General features: G+C 40.0%; 1 protein-coding gene across 1 annotated transcript in view; it reads left to right on the top strand.

Annotated features, from left to right (window-relative positions):
- Positions 1-27,501, top strand: part of dally (division abnormally delayed protein) — a 105,564-nt gene that overhangs the window by 69,222 nt on the left and 8,841 nt on the right. Inside the window, exon 2 of the mRNA XM_002046752.4 lies at positions 21,841-21,984. Within this exon, the coding sequence (XP_002046788.2) occupies positions 21,841-21,984 (144 nt within the window). The remainder of the gene's footprint in view (positions 1-21,840; positions 21,985-27,501) is intronic.

The raw sequence follows: 27,501 nt of genomic DNA on the forward strand, positions 1-27,501 counted from the left end.
TGTTGTTACTCCTTGCTTTTTGGTCTATTTGGGTCAAATTTTAGATTTTAATATGTTTGATGCCAATCGATAGTATTGATCGTTACCAGTCGAAAATGGTATAAAATAATAAAATCTGACATTATTTGGCCGAGATATTCCAAAAAATCTTAAAAAAAGGTTGACTTTACAAACGAATAGGTTTTTGGTTACCAAACTTTTTTTACGCCACTGATATTTAATTTCTTTGAATGCCAGTTCATAGAAGGGATCCGTACGACTATAAAAAGGTATAACATTATAAAATCAGACGATATTTACCCGAGATATTAAAACAAAAGCATCCAAAAAGTTTCGATTTTCGAGCCGACCCCGATTTTGACAAAAAACGTGATGTTACCCCTTGCGTTTTGGTCGACTTGGGTCAAATTTTAGATCTTAATATGCTTGATGCCAATCGATAGTATTGATCGTTACGAGTCGAAAATGGTATAAAATAATAAAATCTGACATTATTTGGCCGAGATTGTCCAAAAAATCTTAAAAATAGGTTCACTTTACAAACGAATCGGTTTTGGGTCAACAACTTTTTTTAGGCCACTGATATTTAATTTCTTTGAATGCCAATTCATAGTAGGGATCCGTACGAATATAAAAAGGTATAACATTATAAAATCGGACGATATTTACCCGAGATATCAAAAGAAAAGCATCCAAAAAGTTTCGATTTTCGAGCCGACCCCGATTTTGACAAAAAACGTGATGTTACCCCTTGCTATTCGGTCGATTTGGGTCAAATTTTAGATTTTAATATGTTTGATGCCAATCGATAGAATTGATCGTTACGAATCGAAAATGGTATAAAATAATAAAATCTGACATGATTTGGCCGAGATATTCCAAAAAATCTTAAAAAAAGGTTGACTTTACAAACGAATCGGTTTTGAGAGATATGTCGTTTTTGAAACGACATATCTCCCTGATCTCCGGGATTCAAGAAGATATGTCGTTTCAAAACTTAAAAAAAGGTTGACTTTACAAACGAATCGGTTTTGAGAGATATGTCGTTTTTGAAACGACATATCTCCATGATCTCCGGGATTCAAGAAGATATGTCGTTTCAAAACGACATATCTCCATGATCTCATGTCTCCCCGCGGAGATATGTCGTTTTAGAACGTCATATCTCCGCGCGGAGCTATGTCGTTTTGGAACGTCATATCTTCTTGAATCCCGGAGATCATGGAGATATGTCGTTTTGAAACGACATATCTTCATGAATCCCGAAGATCATGGAGATATGTCGTTTTGAAACGACATATCTTCTTGAATCTCGGATATCATGGAGATATGTCGTTTCAAAAACGACATATCTCTCATGTCTCCCCGCGGAGATATGTCGTTTTAGAACGTCATATCTCCGCGCGGAGTTATGTCGTTTTGGAACGTCATATCTTCTTGAATCCCGGAGATCATGGAGATATGTCGTTTTAAAACGACATATCTTCTTGAATCCCGAAGATCATGGAGATATGTCGTTTTGAAACGACATGATGACATTATTTGGCCAAGATATTCCAAAAAATCTTAAAAAAAGGTTGACTTCACAAACGAATCGGTTTTTGGTCAACAACTTTTTTTATGCCACTGATATTTAATTTCTTTGAATGCCAATTCATAGTAGGGATCCGTACGAATATAAAAAGGTATAACATTATAAAATCAGACGATATTTACCCAAGATATCAAAACAAAAGCATCCAAAAAGTTTCGATTCTCGAGCCGACCCCGATTTTGACAAAAAACGTGATGTTACCCCTTGCTATTCGGTCGATTTGGGTCAAATTTTAGATTTTAATATGTTTGATGCCAATCGATAGTATTGATCGTTACCAGTCGAAAATGGTATAAAATAATAAAATCTGACATTATTTGGCCGAGATATTCCAAAAAATCTTAAAAAAAGGTTGACTTTACAAACGAATCGGTTTTGAGAGATATGTCGTTTTTGAAACGACATATCTCCATGATCTCATGTCTCCCCGCGGAGATATGTCGTTTTAGAACGTCATATCTCCGCGCGGAGTTATGTCGTTTTGGAACGTCATATCTTCTTGAATCCCGGAGATCATGGAGATATGTCGTTTTGAAACGACATATCTTCTTGAATCCCGAAGATCATGGAGATTTGTCGTTTTGAAACGACATATCTTCTTGAATCCCGGAGATCATGGAGATATGTCGTTTCAAAAACGACATATCTCTCATGTCTCCCCGCGGAGATATGTCGTTTTAGAACGCCATATCTCCGCGCGGAGTTATGTCGTTTTGGAACGTCATATCTTCTTGAATCCCGGGGATAATGGAGATATGTCGTTTTGAAACGACATATCTTCTTGAATCCCGGAGATCATGGAGATATGTCGTTTTTGAAGCGACATATCTCCCCATGTGTGAACAAAACGCCTTTATGTTTGACAATTGCTAACGCATTGTTGTTACTCCTTGCTTTTTGGTCGATTTGGGTCAAATTTTAGATTTTAATATGTTTGATGCCAATCGATAGTATTGATCGTTACCAGTCGAAAATGGTATAAAATAATAAAATCTGACATTATTTGGCCGAGATATTCCAAAAAATCTTAAAAAAAGGTTGACTTTACAAACGAATCGGTTTTTGGTTACCAAACTTTTTTTACGCCACTGATATTTAATTTCTTTGAATGCCAGTTCATAGTAGGGATCCGTACGACTATAAAAAGGTATAACATTATAAAATCAGACGATATTTACCCGAGATATTAAAACAAAAGCATCCAAAAAGTTTCGATTTTCGAGCCGACCCCGATTTTGACAAAAAACGTGATGTTACCCCTTGCTTTTTGGTCGATTTGGGTCAAATTTTAGATTTTAATATGTTTGACGCCAATCGATAGTATTGATCGTTACGAGTCGAAAATGGTATAAAATAATAAAATCTGACATTATTTGGCCGAGATATTCCAAAAAATCTTAAAAAAAGGTTGACTTTACAAACGAATCGGTTTTTGGTCAACAACCTTTTTTAGGCCACTGATATTTAATTTCTTTGAATGCCAATTCATAGTAGGGATCCGTACGAATATAAAAAGGTATAACATTATAAAATCAGACGATATTTACCCGAGATATCAAGAGAAAAGCATCCAAAAAGTTTCGATTTTCGAGCCGACCCCGATTTTGACAAAAAACGTGATGTTACCCCTTGCGTTTTGGTCGATTTGGGTCAAATTTTAGATCTTAATATGATTGATGCCAATCGATAGTATTGATCGTTACGAGTCGAAAATGGTATAAAATAATAAAATCTGACATTATTTGGCCGAGATATTCCAAAAAATCTTAAAAAAAGGTTGACTTTACAAACGAATCGGTTTTTGGTCAACAACTTTTTTTAGGCCACTGATATTTAATTTTTTTGAATGCCAATTCATAGTAGGGATCCGTACGAATATAAAAAGGTATAACATTATATAATCAGACGATATTTACCCGAGATATCAAGAGAAAAGCATCCAAAAAGTTTCGATTTTCGAGCCGACCCCGATTTTGACAAAAAACGTGATGTTACCCCTTGCTTTTTGGTCGATTTGAGTCAAATTTTAGATTTTAATATGTTTGATGCCAATCGACAGTATTGATCGTTACGAGTCGAAAATGGTATAAAATAATAAAATCTGACATTATTTGGCCGAGATATTCTAAAAAATCTTAAAAAAAGGTTGACTTTACAAACGAATCGGTTTTGGGTCAACAACTTTTTTTAGGCCACTGATATTTAATTTCTTTGAATGCCAATTCATAGTAATTACTCCGCGCGGAGTTCGGTTCGAAATTAAAACCTTTTTTGATAGTTTTTTTTGAATATCTCGGGTAAATATCGTCGGATGTTATAATTGTATACCTTTTTCAATTCGTACGGGTCCCTACTTTCAATTTGCATTCAAACAAATAAAAAATCGATGGCCTAAAAAAAGTTGTTGACCAATAATCGATTTGTTGGTAAAGTGACACCTTTTTTGATGATTTTATTGAATATCTCGGCCAAATAATGTCCGATTTTGGAATGATGTACCATTTTTGACTCGTGGGGATCAATACCATCGATTAGCGTTCAAAAATTGAAAATCTAAATTTTGACCAAAATCGACCAAAAAAGCAAGGGGTTAGATCACGTTTTTTCTTAAAATCGGGGTCGGTTCGAAAATCAAAACTTATTCGAAAGTTTTTTTGAATATCTCGGGTAAATATCGTCGGATGTTATAATTGTATACCTTTTTCAATTCGTTTCAAAACGACATATCTCCATGATCTCCGGGATTCAAGAAGATATGTCGTTTCAAAAACGACATATCTCTCATGTCTCTCCGCGGAGATATGTCTTTTAGAACGTCATATCTCCGCGCGGAGTTATGTCGTTTTGGAACGTCATATCTTCTTGAATCCCGGAGATCATGGAGATATGTCGTTTTGAAACGACTTATCTTCTTGAATCCCGAAGATCATGGAGATATGTCGTTTTGAAACGACATATCTTCTTGAATCTTGGAGATCATGGAGATATTTCGTTTCAAAAACGACATATCTCTCATGTCTCCCCGCGGAGTTATGTCGTTTTGGAACGTCATATCTTCTTGAATCCCGGAGATCATGGAGATATGTCGTTTTGAACCGACATATCTTCTTGAATCCCGAAGATCATGGAGATATGTCGTTTTGAAACGACATATCTTCTTGAATCCCGGAGATCATGGAGATATGTCGTTTTGAAACGACATATCTTCTTGAATCCCGGAGATCATGGAGATATGTCGTTTTTGAAGCGACATATCTCCCCATGTGTGAACAAAACGCCTTTATGTTTGACAATTGCTAACGCATTGATGTTACCCCTTGCGTTTTGGTCGATTTGGGTCAAATTTTAGATTTTAATATGTTTGATGCCAATCGATAGTATTGATCGTTACCAGTCGAAAATGGTATAAAATAATAAAATCTGACATTATTTGGCCGAGATATTCCAAAAAATCTTAAAAAAAGGTTGACTTTACAAACGAATCGGTTTTGGGTCAACAACTTTTTTTAGGCCACTGATATTTAATTTCTTTGAATGCCAATTCATAGTAGGGATCCGTACGAATATAAAAAGGTATAACATTATAAAATCAGACGATATTTACCCGAGATATCAAAAGAAAAGCATCCAAAAAGTTTCGATTTTCGAGCCGACCCCGATTTTGACAAAAAACGTGATGTTACCCCTTGCGTTTTGGTCGATTTGGGTCAAATTTTAGATCTTAATATGATTGATGCCAATCGATAGTATTGATCGTTACGAGTCGAAAATGGTATAAAATAATAAAATCTGACATTATTTGGCCGAGATATTCCAAAAAATCTTAAAAAAAGGTTGACTTTACAAACGAATCGGTTTTTGGTCAACAACTTTTTTTAGGCCACTGATATTTAATTTTTTTGAATGCCAATTCATAGTAGGGATCCGTACGAATATAAAAAGGTATAACATTATATAATCAGACGATATTTACCCGAGATATCAAGAGAAAAGCATCCAAAAAGTTTCGATTTTCGAGCCGACCCCGATTTTGACAAAAAACGTGATGTTACCCCTTGCTTTTTGGTCGATTTGAGTCAAATTTTAGATTTTAATATGTTTGATGCCAATCGACAGTATTGATCGTTACGAGTCGAAAATGGTATAAAATAATAAAATCTGACATTATTTGGCCGAGATATTCTAAAAAATCTTAAAAAAAGGTTGACTTTACAAACGAATCGGTTTTGGGTCAACAACTTTTTTTAGGCCACTGATATTTAATTTCTTTGAATGCCAATTCATAGTAATTACTCCGCGCGGAGTTCGGTTCGAAATTAAAACCTTTTTTGATAGTTTTTTTTGAATATCTCGGGTAAATATCGTCGGATGTTATAATTGTATACCTTTTTCAATTCGTACGGGTCCCTACTTTCAATTTGCATTCAAACAAATAAAAAATCGATGGCCTAAAAAAAGTTGTTGACCAATAATCGATTTGTTGGTAAAGTGACACCTTTTTTGATGATTTTATTGAATATCTCGGCCAAATAATGTCCGATTTTGGAATGATGTACCATTTTTGACTCGTGGGGATCAATACCATCGATTAGCGTTCAAAAATTGAAAATCTAAATTTTGACCAAAATCGACCAAAAAAGCAAGGGGTTAGATCACGTTTTTTCTTAAAATCGGGGTCGGTTCGAAAATCAAAACTTATTCGAAAGTTTTTTTGAATATCTCGGGTAAATATCGTCGGATGTTATAATTGTATACCTTTTTCAATTCGTTTCAAAACGACATATCTCCATGATCTCCGGGATTCAAGAAGATATGTCGTTTCAAAAACGACATATCTCTCATGTCTCTCCGCGGAGATATGTCTTTTAGAACGTCATATCTCCGCGCGGAGTTATGTCGTTTTGGAACGTCATATCTTCTTGAATCCCGGAGATCATGGAGATATGTCGTTTTGAAACGACTTATCTTCTTGAATCCCGAAGATCATGGAGATATGTCGTTTTGAAACGACATATCTTCTTGAATCTTGGAGATCATGGAGATATTTCGTTTCAAAAACGACATATCTCTCATGTCTCCCCGCGGAGTTATGTCGTTTTGGAACGTCATATCTTCTTGAATCCCGGAGATCATGGAGATATGTCGTTTTGAACCGACATATCTTCTTGAATCCCGAAGATCATGGAGATATGTCGTTTTGAAACGACATATCTTCTTGAATCCCGGAGATCATGGAGATATGTCGTTTTGAAACGACATATCTTCTTGAATCCCGGAGATCATGGAGATATGTCGTTTTTGAAGCGACATATCTCCCCATGTGTGAACAAAACGCCTTTATGTTTGACAATTGCTAACGCATTGATGTTACCCCTTGCGTTTTGGTCGATTTGGGTCAAATTTTAGATTTTAATATGTTTGATGCCAATCGATAGTATTGATCGTTACCAGTCGAAAATGGTATAAAATAATAAAATCTGACATTATTTGGCCGAGATATTCCAAAAAATCTTAAAAAAAGGTTGACTTTACAAACGAATCGGTTTTGGGTCAACAACTTTTTTTAGGCCACTGATATTTAATTTCTTTGAATGCCAATTCATAGTAGGGATCCGTACGAATATAAAAAGGTATAACATTATAAAATCAGACGATATTTACCCGAGATATCAAAAGAAAAGCATCCAAAAAGTTTCGATTTTCGAGCCGACCCCGATTTTGACAAAAAACGTGATGTTACCCCTTGCGTTTTGGTCGATTTGGGTCAAATTTTAGATCTTAATATGTTTGATGCCAATCGATAGTATTGATCGTTACGAGTCGAAAATGGTATAAAATAATAAAATCTGACATTATTTGGCCGAGATATTCCAAAAAATCTTAAAAAAAGGTTGACTTTACAAACGACATAACTCCGCGCGGAGCTATGACGTTCTAAAACGACATATCTCCGCGGGGAGACATGAGAGATATGTCGTTTTTGAAACGACATATCTCCATGATCTCCGGGATTCAAGAAGATATGTCGTTTCAAAACGACATATCTCCATGATCTCCGGGATTCAAGAAGATATGACGTTCCAAAACGACATAACTCCGCGCGGAGATATGACGTTCTAAAACGACATATCTCCGCGGGGAGACATGAGAGATATGTCGTTTTTGAAATGACATATCTCCATGATCTCCGGGATTCAAGAAGATATGTCGTTTCAAAACGACATATCTCCATGATCTTCGGGATTCAAGAAGATATGTCGTTTCTAAATTTTGACCAAAATCGACCAAAAAAGCAAGGGGTTACATAACGTTTTTTCTTAAAATAGGGGTCGGTTCGAAAATCAAAACTTATTTGAAAGTTTTTTTGAATATCTCGGGTAAATATCGTCGGATGTTATAATTGTATACCTTTTTCAATTCGTTTCAAAACGACATATCTCCATGATCTCCGGGATTCAAGAAGATATGTCGTTTCAAAACGACATATCTCCATGATCTCCGGGATTCAAGAAGATATGTCGTTTCAAAAACGACATATCTCTCATGTCTCCCCGCGGAGATATGTCGTTTTAGAACGACATATCTCCGCGCGGAGTTATGTCGTTTTGAAACGACATATCTTCTTGAATCCCGGAGATCATGGAGATATGTCGTTTTGAAACGACATATCTTCTTGAATCCCAGAGATCATGGAGATATGTCGTTTTTGAAGCGACATATCTCCCCATGTGTGAACAAAACGCCATTATGTTTGACAATTGCTAACGCATTGCTTCTCTTATGAATAAAGGGTATCTTGTGCAATTATAAAAGTATTTGCGATATCAGATAACGACGTGCGGAGGTACATATGTCGTTTTGAAACGACATATCTTCTTGAATCCCGGAGATCATGGAGATATGTCGTTTTGAAACGACATATCTTCTTGAATCCCGGAGATCATGGAGATATGTCGTTTTGAAACGACATATCTTCTTGAATCCCGGAGATCATGGAGATATGTCATTTCAAAAACGACATATCTCTCATGTCTCCCCGCGGAGATATGTCGTTTTAGAACGTCATATCTCCGCGCGGAGTTATGTCGTTTTGGAACGTCATATCTTCTTGAATCCCGGAGATCATGGAGATATGTCGTTTTGAAACGACATATCTTCTTGAATCCCGGAGATCATGGGGATATGTCGTTTTGAAACGACATATCTTCTTGAATCCCGAAGATCATGGAGATATGTCGTTTTGAAACGACATATCTTCTTGAATCCCGGAGATCATGGAGATATGTCGTTTGAAACGACATATCTTCTTGAATCCCGAAGATCATGGAGATATGTCGTTTTGAAACGACATATCTTCTTGAATCCCGGAGATCATGGAATTATGTCATTTCAAAAACGACATATCTCTCATGTCTCCCCGCGGAGATATGTCGTTTTAGAACGTCATATCTCCGCGCGGAGTTATGTCGTTTTGGAACGTCATATCTTCTTGAATCCCGGAGATAATGGAGATATGTCGTTTTGAAACGACATATCTTCTTGAATCCCGAAGATCATGGAGATATGTCGTTTTGAAACGACATATCTTCTTGAATCCCGGAGATCATGGAGATATGTCGTTTTGAAACGACATATCTTCTTGAATCCCGGAGATCATGGAGATATGTCGTTTTGAAACGACATATCTTCTTGAATCCCGGAGATCATGGAGATATGTCATTTCAAAAACGACATATCTCTCATGTCTCCCCGCGGAGATATGTCGTTTTAGAACGTCATATCTCCGCGCGGAGTTATGTCGTTTTGGAACGTCATATCTTCTTGAATCCCGGAGATCATGGAGATATGTCGTTTTGAAACGACATATCTTCTTGAATCCCGAAGATCATGGAGATATGTCGTTTTGAAACGACATATCTTCTTGAATCCCGGAGATCATGGAGATATGTCGTTTTGAAACGACATATCTTCTTGAATCCCGGAGATCATGGAGATATGTCGTTTTGAAACGACATATCTTCTTGAATCCCGGAGATCATGGAGATATGTCGTTTTGAAACGACATATCTTCTTGAATCCCGAAGATCATGGAGATATGTCGTTTTGAAACGACATATCTTCTTGAATCCCGGAGATCATGGAGATATGTCGTTTGAAACGACATATCTTCTTGAATCCCGAAGATCATGGAGATATGTCGTTTTGAAACGACATATCTTCTTGAATCCCGGAGATCATGGAATTATGTCATTTCAAAAACGACATATCTCTCATGTCTCCCCGCGGAGATATGTCGTTTTAGAACGTCATATCTCCGCGCGGAGTTATGTCGTTTTGGAACGTCATATCTTCTTGAATCCCGGAGATCATGGAGATATGTCGTTTTGAAACGACATATCTTCTTGAATCACGAAGATCATGGAGATATGTCGTTTTGAAACGACATATCTTCTTGAATCCCGGAGATCATGGAGATATGTCGTTTTGAAACGACATATCTTCTTGAATCCCGGAGATCATGGAGATATGTCGTTTTGAAACGACATATCTTCTTGAATCCCGGAGATCATGGAGATATGTCGTTTTGAAACGACATATCTTCTTGAATCCCGAAGATCATGGAGATATGTCGTTTTGAAACGACATATCTTCTTGAATCCCGGAGATCATGGAGATATGTCGTTTGAAACGACATATCTTCTTGAATCCCGAAGATCATGGAGATATGTCGTTTTGAAACGACATATCTTCTTGAATCCCGGAGATCATGGAATTATGTCATTTCAAAAACGACATATCTCTCATGTCTCCCCGCGGAGATATGTCGTTTTAGAACGTCATATCTCCGCGCGGAGTTATGTCGTTTTGGAACGTCATATCTTCTTGAATCCCGGAGATCATGGAGATATGTCGTTTTGAAACGACATATCTTCTTGAATCCCGAAGATCATGGAGATATGTCGTTTTGAAACGACATATCTTCTTGAATCCCGGAGATCATGGAGATATGTCGTTTTGAAACGACATATCTTCTTGAATCCCGGAGATCATGGAGATATGTCGTTTTTGAAGCGACATATCTCCCCATGTGTGAACAAAACGACTTTATGTTTGACAATTGCTAACGCATTGCTTCTTTTATGAATAAAGGGTATTATATGAAAGTTATATGAAACCTTTATACTGAATCATTTATTTTAAGCATTTAGCGAACAAATTTTCTTCGTATTTTGCGGTTTTAAATAAATTTGCCTCTAGAGACGTGGCTAATTCCTATGAATGAATGCTAAAGCAGCCCAAGAATTTCAAGCACAAATCTTTGTACATACACAAAGTGTATCTAATTGCTTCCGGGAAAGAGACAAGAGCTAAAAATATGAAATCTTTTCATATACACACTTATACACGTGCATGAGAAATGCCTGTGAGATATAAAATATTATTCATAAGAATGTTCCCAACGAGAGATGACGTGAACAAATGTTGTGGTCCAACTGATAAACTCTGAGGCAGATTATCAAATGCAAAAATAAAATCAAAATAAAATCGCAGCAACAACAAGAAATAATCGGGCCAACTACTGGGGCTTGGGAAAACTGGGCACGCATGGGAAATTGTGAAATCATCACGAAAAACGCTGCAAACTCTTACGCCCGGCAGCGAATTACGTGAGCCGCATAACCAAAACAAAGAGCCAGCAGCTACAATGAATGAATGACTGAATGAATGAGTGAGTGAGTGAGTGAATGAATATGTCGGTGACTGAGCAAGGCGGTGAGTGATGCAATGAGTAACTACCTAGGCAAAAGACAACAAGCACTGGCAAAACAAAAGCTAAGTGGAAAACTAAAGGAAAAAGGGAAAACGGCAAATTTGTTCGCATTGTTTGTTCGCGCGCGTTTTCCACAGCCACCCAACTCTCGGTCGGCATCTTTTGTTTGCCATTTTGTTTGCTTTGCGGCTTTAAGGTAAACACTCAATATTTATTCCTTTGTATTTATCCCTTTGCCCCTGCCACACCTAAACGCAGGCGCAGCCGCAACATCGGCGTGAATCCTTTGCATTAAATCTGATTTTTATGGCCAAAGCATTTTGCGCTTTGGCTCTGTTCTGCTCCGCTTCGACTCGGCTCACAATTTTCGTGGGCGTAATTGAAAGCTGGGAACGAGCCCACACAATGCTGCATAACAAATTTGTGAGCCAACTATTTAGTGCCCAAATCAAAGGCAGCCTTACGTACCGATAAATCGCATCCGTCCGACGGCCCATGCGGCGTATGCGCAATCGGTGCAAATGGAGCCGGCGGGCTGAGCTTGTCGAGGGGGGTGTGGCGGGGGCAGCGCGTGAAGCACTTGTGGGCTATCCCGCTGCCCAGGCCCCCTTTTCACCTTCTCCTCCTGCAATGCCAGTAATAAAAATGTCGAAACGAAGGCTTGCGGCCATTTGCTGAATACTTTGCAATTGTTAAGCTTCATGCGATTTCAATGGCTTTATCTGTCGGTGTCTGTGTGTGTGTGAGTGTTAGTGTGTGTGTATTTTAACTGAAAGCAGTGGCCAGTGTTAGGCAAATATTGAAGTATTGAACACGTTTCAGCCAAATTGCATTTTTATTGCCGACAGCCTGCAGTGTCTGCGGGTGTGCACTGTACATATATTAAAGGAGATGAGTTCCTTGCCAACAGATAGACAGATAATATATAAATATATATATATATATATATATTACTAATAATATATAAATATATACATATAGGCTTAATTTATCAACTTGTTAACTTATACTATAGTTGTTGAAGAATATGTATTTTATTTTTAATTTATTTGATAATCATATCTCAATATGATATAAACTATTTTTCTGTCTTTTTTGTTGAATAAACTTTAAATTGTAAATCAAAATGCGAATTTGTAGGGAAAACTTTTGGCTTTCAGGTTCGTTCTTTAACTAACAACCCATAAACACTGGAATTTTCTTCCTTTTTGCGACACTATTTCGTGCTCGCTACGTGCCTTAGCTTAAAATTGTCATTGTTGCCATTTTCAGTTGTTGTCTGTGAAAAGGCGCTTTGAATCCTTTTCGACAAGTATTCTGTCCATTTTCCATTTTCCTCTTTTGCCCTGTTCAAATGCATTCAAAGGTTGGTAAAATTCATTTGCATGCACAGCGCTTGTTTGATTTTATTGATTGAACATTTGGGGCGCCCCTCAGGGGCTGTCAGTCAGCATATAGAAAGTCTTCGGGCGGGCAACAAGTGCAACTTGTGACTCACTGTGACTCGACCGAAATCACAGTTACTTACAGGTAACTATACAAAAGTATCACGAAAGCACACAATGTGTTTTAGTCCGTTTAAATTCGAATTAACTAGTTATTTGCATGCCGACTATCTAATCGCCATTTCAGCTAAGCTCATCGCTCGCTTTTGCTCAACCAACTTGGCTGACACCTCCAAATGGAGCACACGCTGCCTTCTGCACACTCTTAGTTGGCATTATTTAATAAACATTTACGAGCCCATGTTACCATATGGGTTGTGTGTGTGTGTGTGTGGGTGGGCGGGAGGTTTTACAGAGCATGTTTTCCTTAGGATGGGCCGTGTTGCGGGAGGTTTTTGTTGTCATGCAATGCGCAAACACAAAACTAATTGAATTTTTCGTAGCTCTTGCCATGTCTCTATCCCTCCCCCTCTCTCTCCCACTTTCGCTCGCTGTCTGTCTGTGTGACCAGCTCTTTGGCATTTTCTGCAAGTCAGCAACGGGGAAGCCAGCCATTGTCTGCTCGCTGGTACGTGCCACAATTTTGGCTTGTCACAGCGTTGTTTGCATTTTGTTGGGTGTGCCTTGGTGTAGTTTTCCTCTTTTTTGCTTTTTTTTTTATTGTTGTTGTTTGTGCCCCAAAACATAATCAGCATATAATTAAAAGCTACTAACATGCAACAAATTACACGCAAAGTATCTTGTAGTCCGAACAATACAAACATTTGTTCAAGGTTGCGCGTGATTGTGTTTTTGTCTTACATTTCGATTACTTTTTGCTTGGACATCTGCCCAATGCACAGCGTGCTGGGCGTGGCATCGACTGACCCAAAAATCCATTTATTGCCTGCAAAAACAACGCCAGCAATTTGCTGCTGTTTAACATTAATGTAGATTTTATATATGCTGAGCCAGCTGGCACCATTTTTATGGCCCGTATTGTGCGTCTGCCGGCGCGCACAATGCAATGCAATTATGCTGTCGAGTATATGGAGTTCTCAAGTGCTCAAGACCTAGACGGCTTCTCATTGTCCAAAAATGTGACCCAATTTTCTTGAGCTGGGCATTGTATTTAATTTAATTTGATTTTGTTTTTATTTCTAGTAATTTTTTCTCTACTTTGAAATAGTTTTTGACACAAATCCGTATGCAAAGCTTGCAGTTATTGTAGCCTGTTGTCTTGTAAGTCTGTAATATGATTCCAATTGCGTTCATTGGCTTAGTTTGGGGTTGCATTCAAATAGTCAGCAACTCGACAAGTAAAATACTTTTCCAATTGTGCCTCGGCTGCGTAATTGTAGTAGCCGCAGATAATGCCCCCGGCAACATGCCACTGACTTGGCCCAGTTTGGGGCCGCGTTGTTATCAGCAACCGAAAATGAATTTAATTAAAATACTCATAATTTATATATGAATATGCGTATGCCATAAACTAGTGCAGTTTATGGCAAGTGCATAGCAAACATTTCCCAGCAGCAGCAGCAGCTGCAGCAAAGGCAACATGTTGCTGCTGCATGTTGCTGTCACGTGAATCACCTTAAAGCTGTACAGAAGCTACGAGTCATCAGTTTTGATTGCTTTAGCTAAAGTTTACAACATTCTATTACATTTCACATAGCTCTTGATGACAATTAGGCTGCTTATTGCTGCCGGCATGTGAAGAAATTTTGCGTACGTTGACATTTGTGAGCGGCAGCCGGCAGCAAATGCAAGCTAATTATATTGCACATTCGATGGGATAACCCTGTCACCCCTCCCCCAGCTTTTTTTTTCAGCATCATATTTTGCCATTGGCATAATCTCATAAAAATGCTTGTGCCGAAGAGCGTCCATTTATGCGGGATCTGTGTTGCTGTCTGTTGCCAGTTGCAATCGGTGGCCATTGCCGTCGCTCGTTGATGCGTTAATTTGCATGCAACATGCACTATGATTACCCGCAGCAATTTGCAGCCGCAGCAGATAGAGGGAGCAACTGCAGCTGCTGTTGGTTGCATTCGTCACGGGGCAACGTCAGCTGGCCAGGCTCCATTCGCCTACTGGGCGCACAGCATTTGTTGCTGCTGCTATTTGTCCGACAAAAGAGGGGGCCGGGCTGGGTGCATTGAGGTCTGGCTATTGGTTTATTTGTTTGTTTGCTGTTTGCTGTTTGTAAAACATTTGCACATCTGCAATGTTGCCAATGGTTGGGCAAATGGTCAGTTGGACAGTTGTATATCGTTTGCTGTCGTTCGTTTGCTGTGCGCCCAGTTGTATAATTTGCAGTTGTTTGTTGTTATTGCAGGGTGATGTTGTTGCTCTGCTTCTCTTTTGCTTCTTGTTGGCAGCAATGACTGTATGTTGCAGCTGCTGTTATTGTTGTTGTAGCTGCTTCAGTTTTTAATTATTAAAATGCTGTTGTTGCCGTTGCCGTTGCTGTTGTCAGCAATTTCCGCAATTGTTTGTTGTTGCTGCTGCTGCTGCTGCGACTTGAGTTATTCTTATATTACAGCAGAAGCAAAAAATCAGAGCTGCAAGATATTCCATTGCTGCTGTTGTTGTTGTTGTTGTTGTTGCTGTTGACTTATTGTGCAAATTGTTTATTTTTGATTTGTTGAACATTTGTTTAACATTTGCCTCAGCCTTTGTTTTGCCTTTATGCTGGCGCTTTAGTTGTTTTTATTGTTATTATTATTATTATTATTGCTGTTGCATTTGCAGTTGCAGTTGCAGTGGCTTCTGTGTGTGCAGCATCAGCTGGGCAGCTGCCTTATCGCGTGTGTGATTCATGCTCTGCAGCTCCAATTGGAGATGTTCGTGTAGCTACCCTTTTATTTATAGATTTGCAATTTCATTTGTTTGGCATTCTGGTGCTTGAGGCCGCGGGATTTATGCATCTGGCTGGCACTTGATGTAAAAAGAACTAGCCAAACCCAATCCCTTTCAAGGGCTTGCCCCAAGCTGGCAGGCAATCAACTACAACTGCGACTCTTAAAAGTCAGCGATGCATATCACATGTGTGTGTGTGTGTGTGTATGTGTGTGAGCATTTAAAGTCTTTTGTTGCATTTCAAGCAGCGCTGATTCAATTAGCCGGCTGTCAGCTTGCAATTTGCTAGCGAGATCCACAAAGCGCAGAACTCTTTGGCGAAATTTTTTGGCACAAATTCATGGAACACTTTGGCTAATGCAGCCGCACATCATAAAGTAGTTTCCTCTGATCTCTGGCATTCTGCTTTCTCGCCAATTTCTTTTGGCGATCTCGCCTAGATATGTTCAATGCAAATTTGCATATAGATAGGCACAGCTACTTGTGGCAACACCATAAATCTTAATAATTAATAATATAGCAGGCCGCAGCGCACAGCCGCAGCTAAACAGAAGCCAGCCCACATATTGCAAATATGCCGCTGCTTGCAACACACACACATTTTTTTCAATTAAATTTTTAATATGCTTTTTGAGGCAGACAGTTTTTTTTTTGGTGTGGCATTTGCTCAGTGCAAGACGCGTCTGCCTGGCGCCTAACCGAAAATGTAAGCCAATCAGCAGCAGCAGCAACAACATCGCGAAAGTGTGGCACGTTGTTGCTGCAACAGCATTGGCCAAAACGGGGCATGCAACTTGGCAACATGTCGACGACTTTTGCTGAACTCTTGGCGGCTTTGCCGAGGCAGTCGCATAATCGCAGTTGACATTTTCATTGCAAAATTAGCACAAAGTGCATGCGTACACACACACACACACAGACACACACACACTCACACGCAGTTGTTACTTATAGTTACATATATGAACTTATATTCAAATGGGCGAATGCAAATAAATAGCAAGGAGATTGTCGCTGTTGCAGCCGCCGCAATAAATTTAACATGCAGCGCAGACGTGGCGCCAAAATCTGCCAGCTTCGATGTCAGCGGCGTCGCGTGTTGCAAGCTGCATCTGTAACTGACAATCCGTATGCGTGTGTGTGTTTGCTTGCCACAAATTGAAAAGTTATGCGCGCATTAACAATTTATCAGCTGAATTGCTGGGATTCTCGCTCGTGTGGCAGCTGCAATGCAACAAAAAAAAAAAAAAGTCTGCAACAAATATGTAAAATAAAAGAAAATAAATAAATAAACTTGTGTAGCGCGCAGTACGCCAAAGAAAACAAATAATTGAATACACAATAAATAAATATGCGATGCAAATACGAAAACGAGAGCGTCTCGAATAAATTAAATCTACCAAAATACCAGCAAAATATACAAACCTTTAACGCAGAGCTCGTGTTTGGACAGTCGGGCAAATATCAAAAATAGAACTTTCTACTATCGAGCACCAACTGCTGATATAAGATTTTTAAAGCGTTTGCGATAACATGAAAATTAGCTAAGACTAGCATAAAACGAAGAACGACAAACATTGGCAGGCCGAAGATTTAATACCCTGGAAATCAAGTGTAGACGCAGGCTTAATCTATTGTTGCCAAATAATATATTCAGATAAATGGTATAATAGTCAGAAATATTTTTCGACTGAGTCTTACCTTGGACGTATATGATATAGGAGGCCGCCGTTGATAAGATTTCGCACATATGAAGCAGCAGGGTGTATCTGTGAAATGCCATCTATCTGAAAATGTAAAAAGACATTTTATATCAGAACGTTATTATCTATCAATAAGTCAGCCTTAGGTTATAAGGACTCGTCTCTTAATATTGATCATTGATCAAGCATATACATAGTATGGTCTCTGAGTTGTCTTCTTCTTCCAGAAAGTATTTGTTTAGTTTGCAAATGTATTTCAGAAGACTTTGCCTGGTTTTGGTATGCTTAACTAGACTAGAACAGAGTTCAACGAACCGATTCTGGTTTTTATGTTTTCTTCTTTCCAAAACGCCACGAAGCCAGCAGATCTGCCACAGCTGATGACGATCTACATGCCACAAGCAGCAGCAACAACAACAACAACAACAAGAACAATTTACAAGAAACGTGTCATAATAACAAGAGGAACTCAACGAACCATAAAATGGTATAACAGTTGAAGCATATCGATAGGATCTACTGCCGGCACCCTGCGCACCTTTCTTTATGTTATGCCCGCTTCTTGGTCTTAATATGCCCGGCTCTATCGGACTAATGCTTCTTCTTTATCATTTCTTTTTGCCGCATTTGTTGACTTTTAATCGCTATCGCTGCACAAATTGTTGGTGTTTGACAAGTAGTCAACACTTTTTTTTTTTTTGATAACAATTATCGAACGCCCCTTGACACACGGTGCCACGCAATCAAGGCGGGGTGGGATGGGTTGGACGGGGGCGGGGTCTGTGTCTGGTGGCAACCGGCGGATGTTTTTATTTGTGGTTTGCACTGCAGCCGCTCGGTCTGAATGTGGAGTATTTGTTGTTCAAGTTGTTGCTGATTATAAATTTCTTTTACAATTTATGGCCCTAGCCAATAGTTGACTTCTTGGCCTGGCCTGCGTGCTGTCGATAGGGTTTCGCTGCGCACAGAATGCATTCGGTTGTGGTGTGTGTGTGTACACAAATTGATTTTCTATCAAGGCCATAAATTTCACTAGAAAAATACAATTTTGAAAATATATATTTATGATACACTTAGTAAGCAACAGGCAAAAGGTTATTTGCTTTCCGAGAATCCACATGTCATGTTAGACTAAAAATTGTTTTCAAGTCTATATTTTTGTAAGAATTATGTTGTATAAGTGCTGCTCTTATACATATACACACACATATTTTATATAGTTTTGCGAGACAAACACAAGTCATGAAGTCATTTTCGCGTCAGCAGCAGCCAAAACTTTGCTTTTGCACTTAGTAAGCATTTTCTTTAATTAGAATTAGGCACTAAAACTTTTCCACAAACACATCACATTTTCCCCGCGCGCACACGCTCTCTCGCTCGACAAATTCATGAATTTCCACAGATTTACAGCAAATTCTGTAAATTGAAAACGCATATAGCATATGTGGAGTGTTTGACAAGGGGCTGTAGAGGGGGGCGTTTAGGGGATAGCCGAATGATGTCAAGGTATGTAAAGCTCGCCTCTGAGACAAGCTAAGCGCTTTCTTGGCTCTTAGCCAAGTCTGATAATGCCTGCGAAAATCGGTATAGGCTTTTGTCAGGGGCATGCGTGTGTGTGTGTGTGTGTGGAACAACACAATGGCCATGACTATAGTCAAGCCGAAACCACCGCACCACTACACCACCGTCAACATGTCTATTTTCCCTTCCGCAATGCCTTTCGACAATTACAGTAAACAAATTCGCACACGTTGCCTGCTGCTGTGGTGACAGGCTGCAAAACAAGAGACGCAAATAGACAGCAGCAGCAGCAGCAGAAGCAGTTGCAGGGGCAGCAGCAGCAGCAGCAGCAGTTGTAAGTGAAAGAAAAGTGCATAAAAGCTTTTGAGTGTGGGGGCGTAACGGTACCACGCCCACATGGCCTGCGGTCATGGCCATGCCAAGGCACACACAACTCGTATTTTTGGCAGGCACAGTTTTTGGCCATGCATGAGTTTTGCATTTTTTACGCCACGCCTCGGCCCCAACTGCAATTTGGCAGCGCGCTGTGCCCGAAATACTTTGCCCTAGCATACTTTTCTGGGCCATGCATGTCCTCATGTGAGTGTGAGTGTGCTAGTGTGTGTGTGTGTGTGTGTGTCACGTTGCGACAATTCAATTGAATTGTTGCTGTGAGCTCTTGAGCTACCAAGCAATGGAGCGAACAGCAGTAGCAGCAGCAGCAAAGCTGAAAGGAAGCCTGCCCCGGTTCAGATTTAAGTTACAGCCAGCCTCGGAGGCGACGGCATCAGCTGCAACATTTTTGTGCCACCAGCCAGCCAGCTAGACTGACTGACGCCGCCGACTCTGACAAGGAATCTGGCCAGTTGCCAGTTGCCAGTTTCCAGTTGTGGGCTGCCTGCCTGGCTGAGTCCTCGGATTGCCTGATTTATGGTCAGCTATTCACGCAACGCATAAACACGCCATTGCACGGGCCTTAAAGTCGTTTGGCAAGAGCTCGGAGTCGGGCCGGGCCATGGCATGGCATCAGCTTTCATGTTGAGCTGGCACTTGGTATATTAAATAACATTTGAATCGAATGATTGATTCACTTTATGACTCAGCTTAATTAGATGCCATTGTTTTACACCCACTTGAATGGCCATATGTCAGCCTGCTGTTAGCTTCTAGAGACCTGATCAAATGTTTGCCAGATGCCAAGAGTATTGGCTTTATTCGACTGTCGCACTCTTTCGCTGTCTCGCTCTCTGGCCTTGCGCTTCTTTTCTTTTCACATTCAGTTGCCACACTTGTATGCAACGGCATTTTCAATTTTCCATTTCATTTTGCTTTTGCAGCTTGTTGAATTCGCAATGCATGACATGGAAAATATGTGTCATGGCTTTGCGGCCAGCGACGCGTCGCGTCGCGCCAGTTGCCAGTTGCCCGTTGCCCGTTGCCAGTTGCCACATGCGCCCGTCCCAGCGTGCAACACATGACAACAGTAGCTGCTGCCCCTCTGCTTCCGCTGCTGCCACAGTAGCTGTCGACTTAAATTTAGCTGCTGATGAATCGCTGCGACTGCGGCTGCGACTGCGACTGTTTACAGTTTTTGTCAAACTCATTTCGTTCCATTTGCTAATTTTATGGCCACAAAATGAAAAAACATCTGGCCAGCTAATCGGTGGGGCTACGTCTATATACTACATGCTAATGTGCCAATGTAGGTGCAGCGCGGCGCACATAAACATCATGTAGAAGCCATTAATTTAAATTATAAACTATAAAGACAAAATAGGCATCACACACACACACACACATGCACATACACACTCACACACACGCCCGGCAGACGTATCTATGCCATATAAGTCGATTGCTCAAAGTGCCTGATTTCTGCATTGTTGTTGTTGTTGTTGTGGTTGTAGCTGTTGCTGTTGATATTTTTGCTGCTGTCATTGCCATTGCAGTTGTCATAAAATGCGTGTCATCAGCCCACTAGCTAGCATCACACACTACTCTCCCCTCCCTCCAACTGCCCGCCTTCGGCTGTCCCACGCAGAGAGCGACAGTTGCACGCAGCTATCTTCAATCCGGGCTCAATTCTCGCTCGGTAGCTGACACCAGCAACAAAAGCTATTAACACATAAATACATACGCACATGTGTGTGTGTAGGTGTGTGTGTGTGTGTGTGTGAGTCTCGAATTTATTGCTGTTGTAACAATTTGCAAAAAGGGGTAGCTAACAGCTGCAACAACCTGTTGATATACTTGCTAAATGTGGACCCATAAATTAGAATATTTTTTTACTTTTTATTGATTCATAAATTATTGTCATTCAAATGACATTGAGCATAAAAATCGATTATGTGTTGATCCTCCAGTCGCTTGGAGCTGACTTTTCAATTATTTCTGATTGGGATCTCCTGCGCTTGTTCTATTTGAAAGACAATGTCAATGTTGATTGAAAAGCACTTTGTGACTTTTTTGCGAATTTTGTGGCCAAGCCAAAATTATAAGACAGCGGCAACAATAGCAACAGCTTGCTCAGTGGAATCTAAGTTTATGGAAAGGCAGCACCCAAAAAATTCGCAATTACGAGCAATTGAAAAGTTATTAAGACGCCCAAAATTGATCATTTTTCTATATGTAAAAGTAGTTAAAGCGAAACGCAATAAACTTAAATGAAAATGAATGTTCAATTGTTTTGAAAATGTATTCAAAGCCCACGCACAGTACGCTGACATGATGGGTGGCGCCACCAAATTGAGGGTACTAAGCAGGCTTTGAGCCATAAACAATTAAGTGAACCACACCCGAAGACAGCACAGAAATTAAACAAGAAATAAACGATATTTTGAAGATGATTGGGAGGCCACGAAGCTGGCTGAGATTGACAGCCAAGAGCTAAAGTGCTTTATAGACTAGAGCTAGAGCTGTTATTTAGATGCGTATTTTGAATGGATAACTAATTTTTGTTTTTCATATGTTTTACTTTTGCAGGCGCCATTTGCGGTGGCAGCTGCTGCAGCAATGCCACGGAACTGGAACTGCGCCAGAAGGCAGCCGGAAAGTTTGAGCAACTGCTGCACCATCACACGAGCAGCCTGCGCGGCATCCTGGAGACCACGGCCAGCCAGTTTCAGAGTGAGTATATGAGTATATGTATATGAATGCTATGAATCGCATTTGAATGTGCGAGAGTGCAGCCTGCAAAATGTGGCAAATGGAAACCGAAAGCTGAAAACTGGAGACTGCCAAATGGCAAATGGCAAACGCTTTTATGCAAATCAGTCCAGTCGGTCGCTTGGTCGGTTGGTTGGTTGGTTGGTTGGTTGGTTAGTCAGAGTCGGAGGCAAAGTCTGAAAAGTTGATAAACATATATATATTATATATGTATTTTTTTTCGTGGCAATAAATTATTTATAATATGCAAATATGAGCGTGGGTCGCAAAAATTATGATGATAACTTTTATTTTTCTTTCGGTTTGAATTTAACAAAATTAAACTTGAAACGCGAAATTGATTTGTAATTTGCATTTGTATGCAGATCAAAGCGACTCACGGCAATGAAAGTCAGGCATATATACCTGTATATATATATATAGATATTTGTATGTATGCCAATCCATATCCATAAACAAGCGAGTCTGGCCCGGGGCATATCCGCTGCGAGCTGTTTGGAATGCAACAAAGTGTCTGCATCTAATTAAAAAGGCATTAAATATTGTTGTTGTTCATGTTTTTGCTGTTGTTGTTGTTTGTATTGTTGTTGTTGTTGTTGCTCATCGCCTTTTGGACACTTTGCAAACTTTGTTTGGGTCACGTTTTCGGGAGGACAACAGCGGTAGGAGAACTTTTCAATGCCTGCAAATTGTTGTCGTACATGTTGTAAATCTCGCTTTAAGGCGTGCCCCCAGCTCGGGCTGCTGTTCTCAATATGTATTTGTTCTCGTTTTTGTTGTTGTTCTTGCTGTTGTTACTGTTGGCTGCAGTTCTTGGAAATGGGCGCGCATTTAAAATTAAAAAGTTTTGTTTGCGGCTGCACCCGACTCTGGCTGTTTTTATGGGCCGCGTATTCGAGCACACTATTCGCGCACATATATCTATTGTTTGCACTTCCATGTTTATTTAACGTCATTTAAATAATTTATTTCATTAAATCGCTTAAATTTTAAGCAAAAATACACATTAATTTGACCGAGTAAATACTCTCTGCAGTTATCAATTGAAATCTGAGCCCTTAAGGCCTCTATACTGAAGAGCTTTTGTTGATTCACTTTTTTTTTTCTTTTTTTTTTGCCAGCGCTGTGGCACGAATTATTTAAAATTCTCAGTGCATTTGTTGCCTTTGCATGATGTCACATTAGAGCTCGTGAAGTATCCCACGTTCAATTCAAATGCAAAAAACAAATATTAATATGCAATCAGCGAATTCATTTAGCTTAATAAATATACAGGCAAGCAGGCATGGAAATGAAATTACATTTAAAATTGCAATTTATTTATTTAACAACCATAAAAAAATGAAATAAAATAAAAGTAGGCGCGTCCTTTAAAAATGCACGAGGCTTGCAATTTTATTGTAAATGTTATTTAAACTGTGCATTTTGTTCCCTTGTTTTTTTAATGCTGTTTATTTAATCATTTAATGCATATGAAATTATGTTACATATAATTTATGCATGTCAAACAATTTGCCGCACAGTGATTGGAAATTGTTTGGCTTTTAAGCCTCTTGGAGTTGTTTAACTTTTGGATTTGGCCAACTCGCTTTTATGTCTACACACGCAGACCATAAAAATTGATTTACCTCGTGCCAGCTCGTACGCCCGTGCGTATGCGTAATATTTGCTCAAGCTTCAACTCTTCAAATGCCTTTAACTATAAAATGTAATGCATATTATTGCTGGTATTTTCGTTCCATTATCGCGCTTACGCATAAAATATATTTTATTTTATATAAAATATAAATGCACATTGCCGCTTAATGCCGCAACTTGAGCAGCAGCAGCAGCAAAATCAGCCGCATCGAGAGCTGCGCATATGCAGGTTTTCCTGGCGCTTTTCCTCTCGCCCTGCGCCGTGTCTTTCCGTTTCCTGCGTGATTGTTGTTTTGTGTTTTGTGCTGTTTTGTTTTGCTGTGTTGCGTGGCTTTGTTGCTGCATGTGCTGCTTTACATTGTTGTTGCTGCTGCTGCTTCTCGTTCTGCTGCTCCGTGCGAATGCATGTTCCGTATTATTTTTAAGCAAGTATTTGCGTGTGTAAACACGTTTCGCAGCTTACGAATTATGCCAACTCCCGCCGCCCTTAAGCCCTGCCCCCTTTGGCAGAAGCGCCTCCACAAGCTGCCCCTGGACAAGCTGGCGGGTCTGTCTCCATTGCGGGCGCACTATGTCTCCATTGCACTTAGCACGTTCCGCTGCTCCATCTGCCCCTTTATCCTCACTCTTAATGCTTTTGCCTGACAAAAAGTTAACCCCCTCTTCGCAGCCGTTTCTTGCCTGCACTTCGGCGTGTGCCTGCATAAAACTTCCAAATGCTGACTTACTGATCAGCCCGTTTGGCTGGCTGCCACACACACACACAGCCACAAAAACTTTTTGCTCTTTGTACAACAAAAACGAAGTGTGGCAAAAATTCGTTTTCTTTTTATATTTTCGCATTTTTACAATGCAACAGCAATAACAACAACAGCAACAATTGCAACAACAGTGCGTGCACTTTCATAAGTCGCAACTTTCGTGGCACATTCCACTTGGCAGTCGCCTCTCTCCGCGCTTCTCAAACGCACTGCAACGTCTGTTTCGGCCGTATCTTGCGCTTTGGGCAGCTTGCTGATGCTGTTTCTTTTTTCTCTTCTGTTGTTTTTTTGTCTACAAGCAAAGTGGCTTTTGGCCGTCATCGTTTGTTAACTGCTTTTGTTTGGCTTGTCACAAAGTGAAGCTGTTAGCTAGTTGGTTAGTTGGCTAGAGCCAGAGATACCGAGCATGACTTCGAGTGGCTGCAGTTGTTATCATTATTTTTTACTGCAACTGCAACAATGCGGCATCTGAAATTGAAGTTAAGCTAGGAATTTTGTAAAACCTACGACCTCGTAAGGTTTTCAAAACCTAAATAGGATTGCATGATACGATCTTACATATACAATAAATTCCCGCTGCAAACTTGTTTCACTGCCATAAAAAATGTTTCCAATTAACACGATTCTTTAAATTTAAATATATATTTGGCTCAAACTGCCGACCTTGACTGTGCAGCTAGATTTACTGAATGAATATCTGAAGCGGATAGCATCAAACAACAATAAATAAGCTGCACCAAAACCAGCTCGTAATCATTTGTTTATTGAAAAACAAAATTAATGGAGTCATTTGCGGTTTGTGAAACAAAACGCGATAACAAAAAATATTAAATTAAAAATATAAAAAATTATATAAAGATTGCGCAACAGGTTTCATTAAGTGACAAAGGCAGCCACGGCTCCAACTTGTCTGTCTGGCTGGCTGCACCGTCCAAATGATATTTATAAGCATTATAATTAGTTGCTTACCACTGTAAATGTACAGCATTTGTAAGCGCTCACTTTTAATTGGAGGCACCACAAAAAAAGGGTAAGAAAAGAAAGGAAACTTAAAAAGCGGCAAGATATTAGGAGTTAGAGGCAAGAGGCAGCCAGCAGTTGAGTTAGAGCTTTGCAGTAGACAATTAATGCGTATGCTCTGAAGCACCTCAATATGACGACGCAGATATAAAGTCAAGAGCTAAATTCATCCAATTACTTTGACATTGTGCTAAGGCCAGGCATCCAGGCGCAGCCAACACGGAGCCCACAGCTGTTGGAGTGGCCGAGTTGGCTAAGTCAAGTTGTTCTTGCTGCTGCTGCTGGCATCTGGTTTGGGGCGTGCCAAGTTGGCACGCCTGCCAGCAGATAGCTAGTTACAATCCAGGCACTTGAGCACACTGTGTGCCGTCTATATCGATGCGAGCTGGAGCCCAGATAGCAGCAATTATCATAGAGCAGATAGCAGGCTAGAACGCAGGCTATAATTATGTGTGCTCCACCTTAAAAGTCACCCAATCAGTGAAAGATGCGAGACTCCAAAAAACACTTCAAAGCACCTGGACGGGCAATTCCCAGGCACCACTGTGCCAGGTTCTTTGGCAAACTGCAGAGAGCACAGGCAAAAACTTGCCGCATTTCAAAATGGACTCAAATGCGAGAGGGAGAGAGAGGTAGATAGAGGGAGAGCGAGCACGGGAGCAAAGGCTAGAAAAATCAAGAAATACATGCATATAAAATGCAAATAAAAAAGCGGCAGATACTAAAATTGTAATATCCGCACAGGAACGCAGGCAGCGCACAACACAAACCGGGGAATAAAATATAAAAAAAAGAAGCTAAAAACTACACAAAAATAAAAAAACTGGACGGCATGGCTAATCGCAGCACGCCGAACACTAAATACCCTTGGTTTTTACAAGAGAGCATAAAATATAACATTTAACATTGTCATCCGATACGAAATGAACTCTATTCTATCCATGGACCTATATGAAATAGGCGTCCGATGTTTATAAGACGTTGCTCGTATGGAAAGAGGATTATGAAGTCAAGCTAAGTTAAGATACTCTATCCTATTTCTATATATATCTCTTAATTTTAGACTGATTATTCCTATGGCAGCCAACTGATCCAGTTGATTTATATATATAGAAGAACCTATGCAACTCAATCGATTTCAGGCCTAAGGACTAGTTAGCATAGCAACTCGGCTGTTGATACCGATCAAGAATATATTTACGTTATCGTCTGCTTTGTCTTCTATGCCCTGCATATCTAGTGACAAACTTTTAATACCCCGCACAAAGGGCATCGAAACGGGCAGCAGAAGGCGAAACCTGTGGGCTATCCCTGCATATATGTATATGTATATTTGCCATGGCGTGGGAAACAGAAACAACTGCGAAACGCGGTCGCATCTGCCGACGCGAGTTAGCCGCTTTTGGGGCTGGGCCCGAGGCAGCGAGGAACCGGTCCGAGCCAAGCTTGGACGCGACTGCAGTGCCCACTGCTCGCCATGCTAATCCCGCTCCGGCGCCTTCTAATGAAGTAAATGTGGCCTAGCTCAGATATTTGTTCTATGAATACGTAAAGAACTTTCGAGTGAATGGAAATATTTTTTTTTTTTTTTTTTTAGTGGCCCTACCTGATGCCCTTTATGTGTTGTTGTCGTGGGCGCGGCGCGGCCCGACTCCAACTCTGGCTCCCTTTGCAGTTGGTCTCAAATGGCATTTGGCCACAGACCGTAGCCGGAGCGTTGTCTAATTCAATCAGAATGTCCGTTTGCCCGTTTAGAGTCGTTGCTGCTTGATGTGTGACGATTGCGACAATGTTGAAAAATAAACCTTAGTCTAATGAAATTTTCATGTAACATGGCCAAACAGCATTGCGTTTGGTTAACAGCCTCGTCCCACTCAAGCAGCCAGTGCTCTATTAATTCCCAGAAACTAGAAATAAAGGGAGAGAGAGAGAGAGAGAGAGAAAGGGAGAGACAAATTGCAATTAGTTGTGCACAGCACATGAAACAACAAAGTGTGTGTGTGTGTGTGCCTGCCCCTGGCAGCTTGCATACATGTATGTATATATATTCATATGTATA

Source organism: Drosophila virilis, chromosome 3 (genome assembly GCF_030788295.1).
Source record: "Drosophila virilis strain 15010-1051.87 chromosome 3, Dvir_AGI_RSII-ME, whole genome shotgun sequence".
NCBI lineage: Eukaryota > Metazoa > Arthropoda > Insecta > Diptera > Drosophilidae > Drosophila > Drosophila virilis.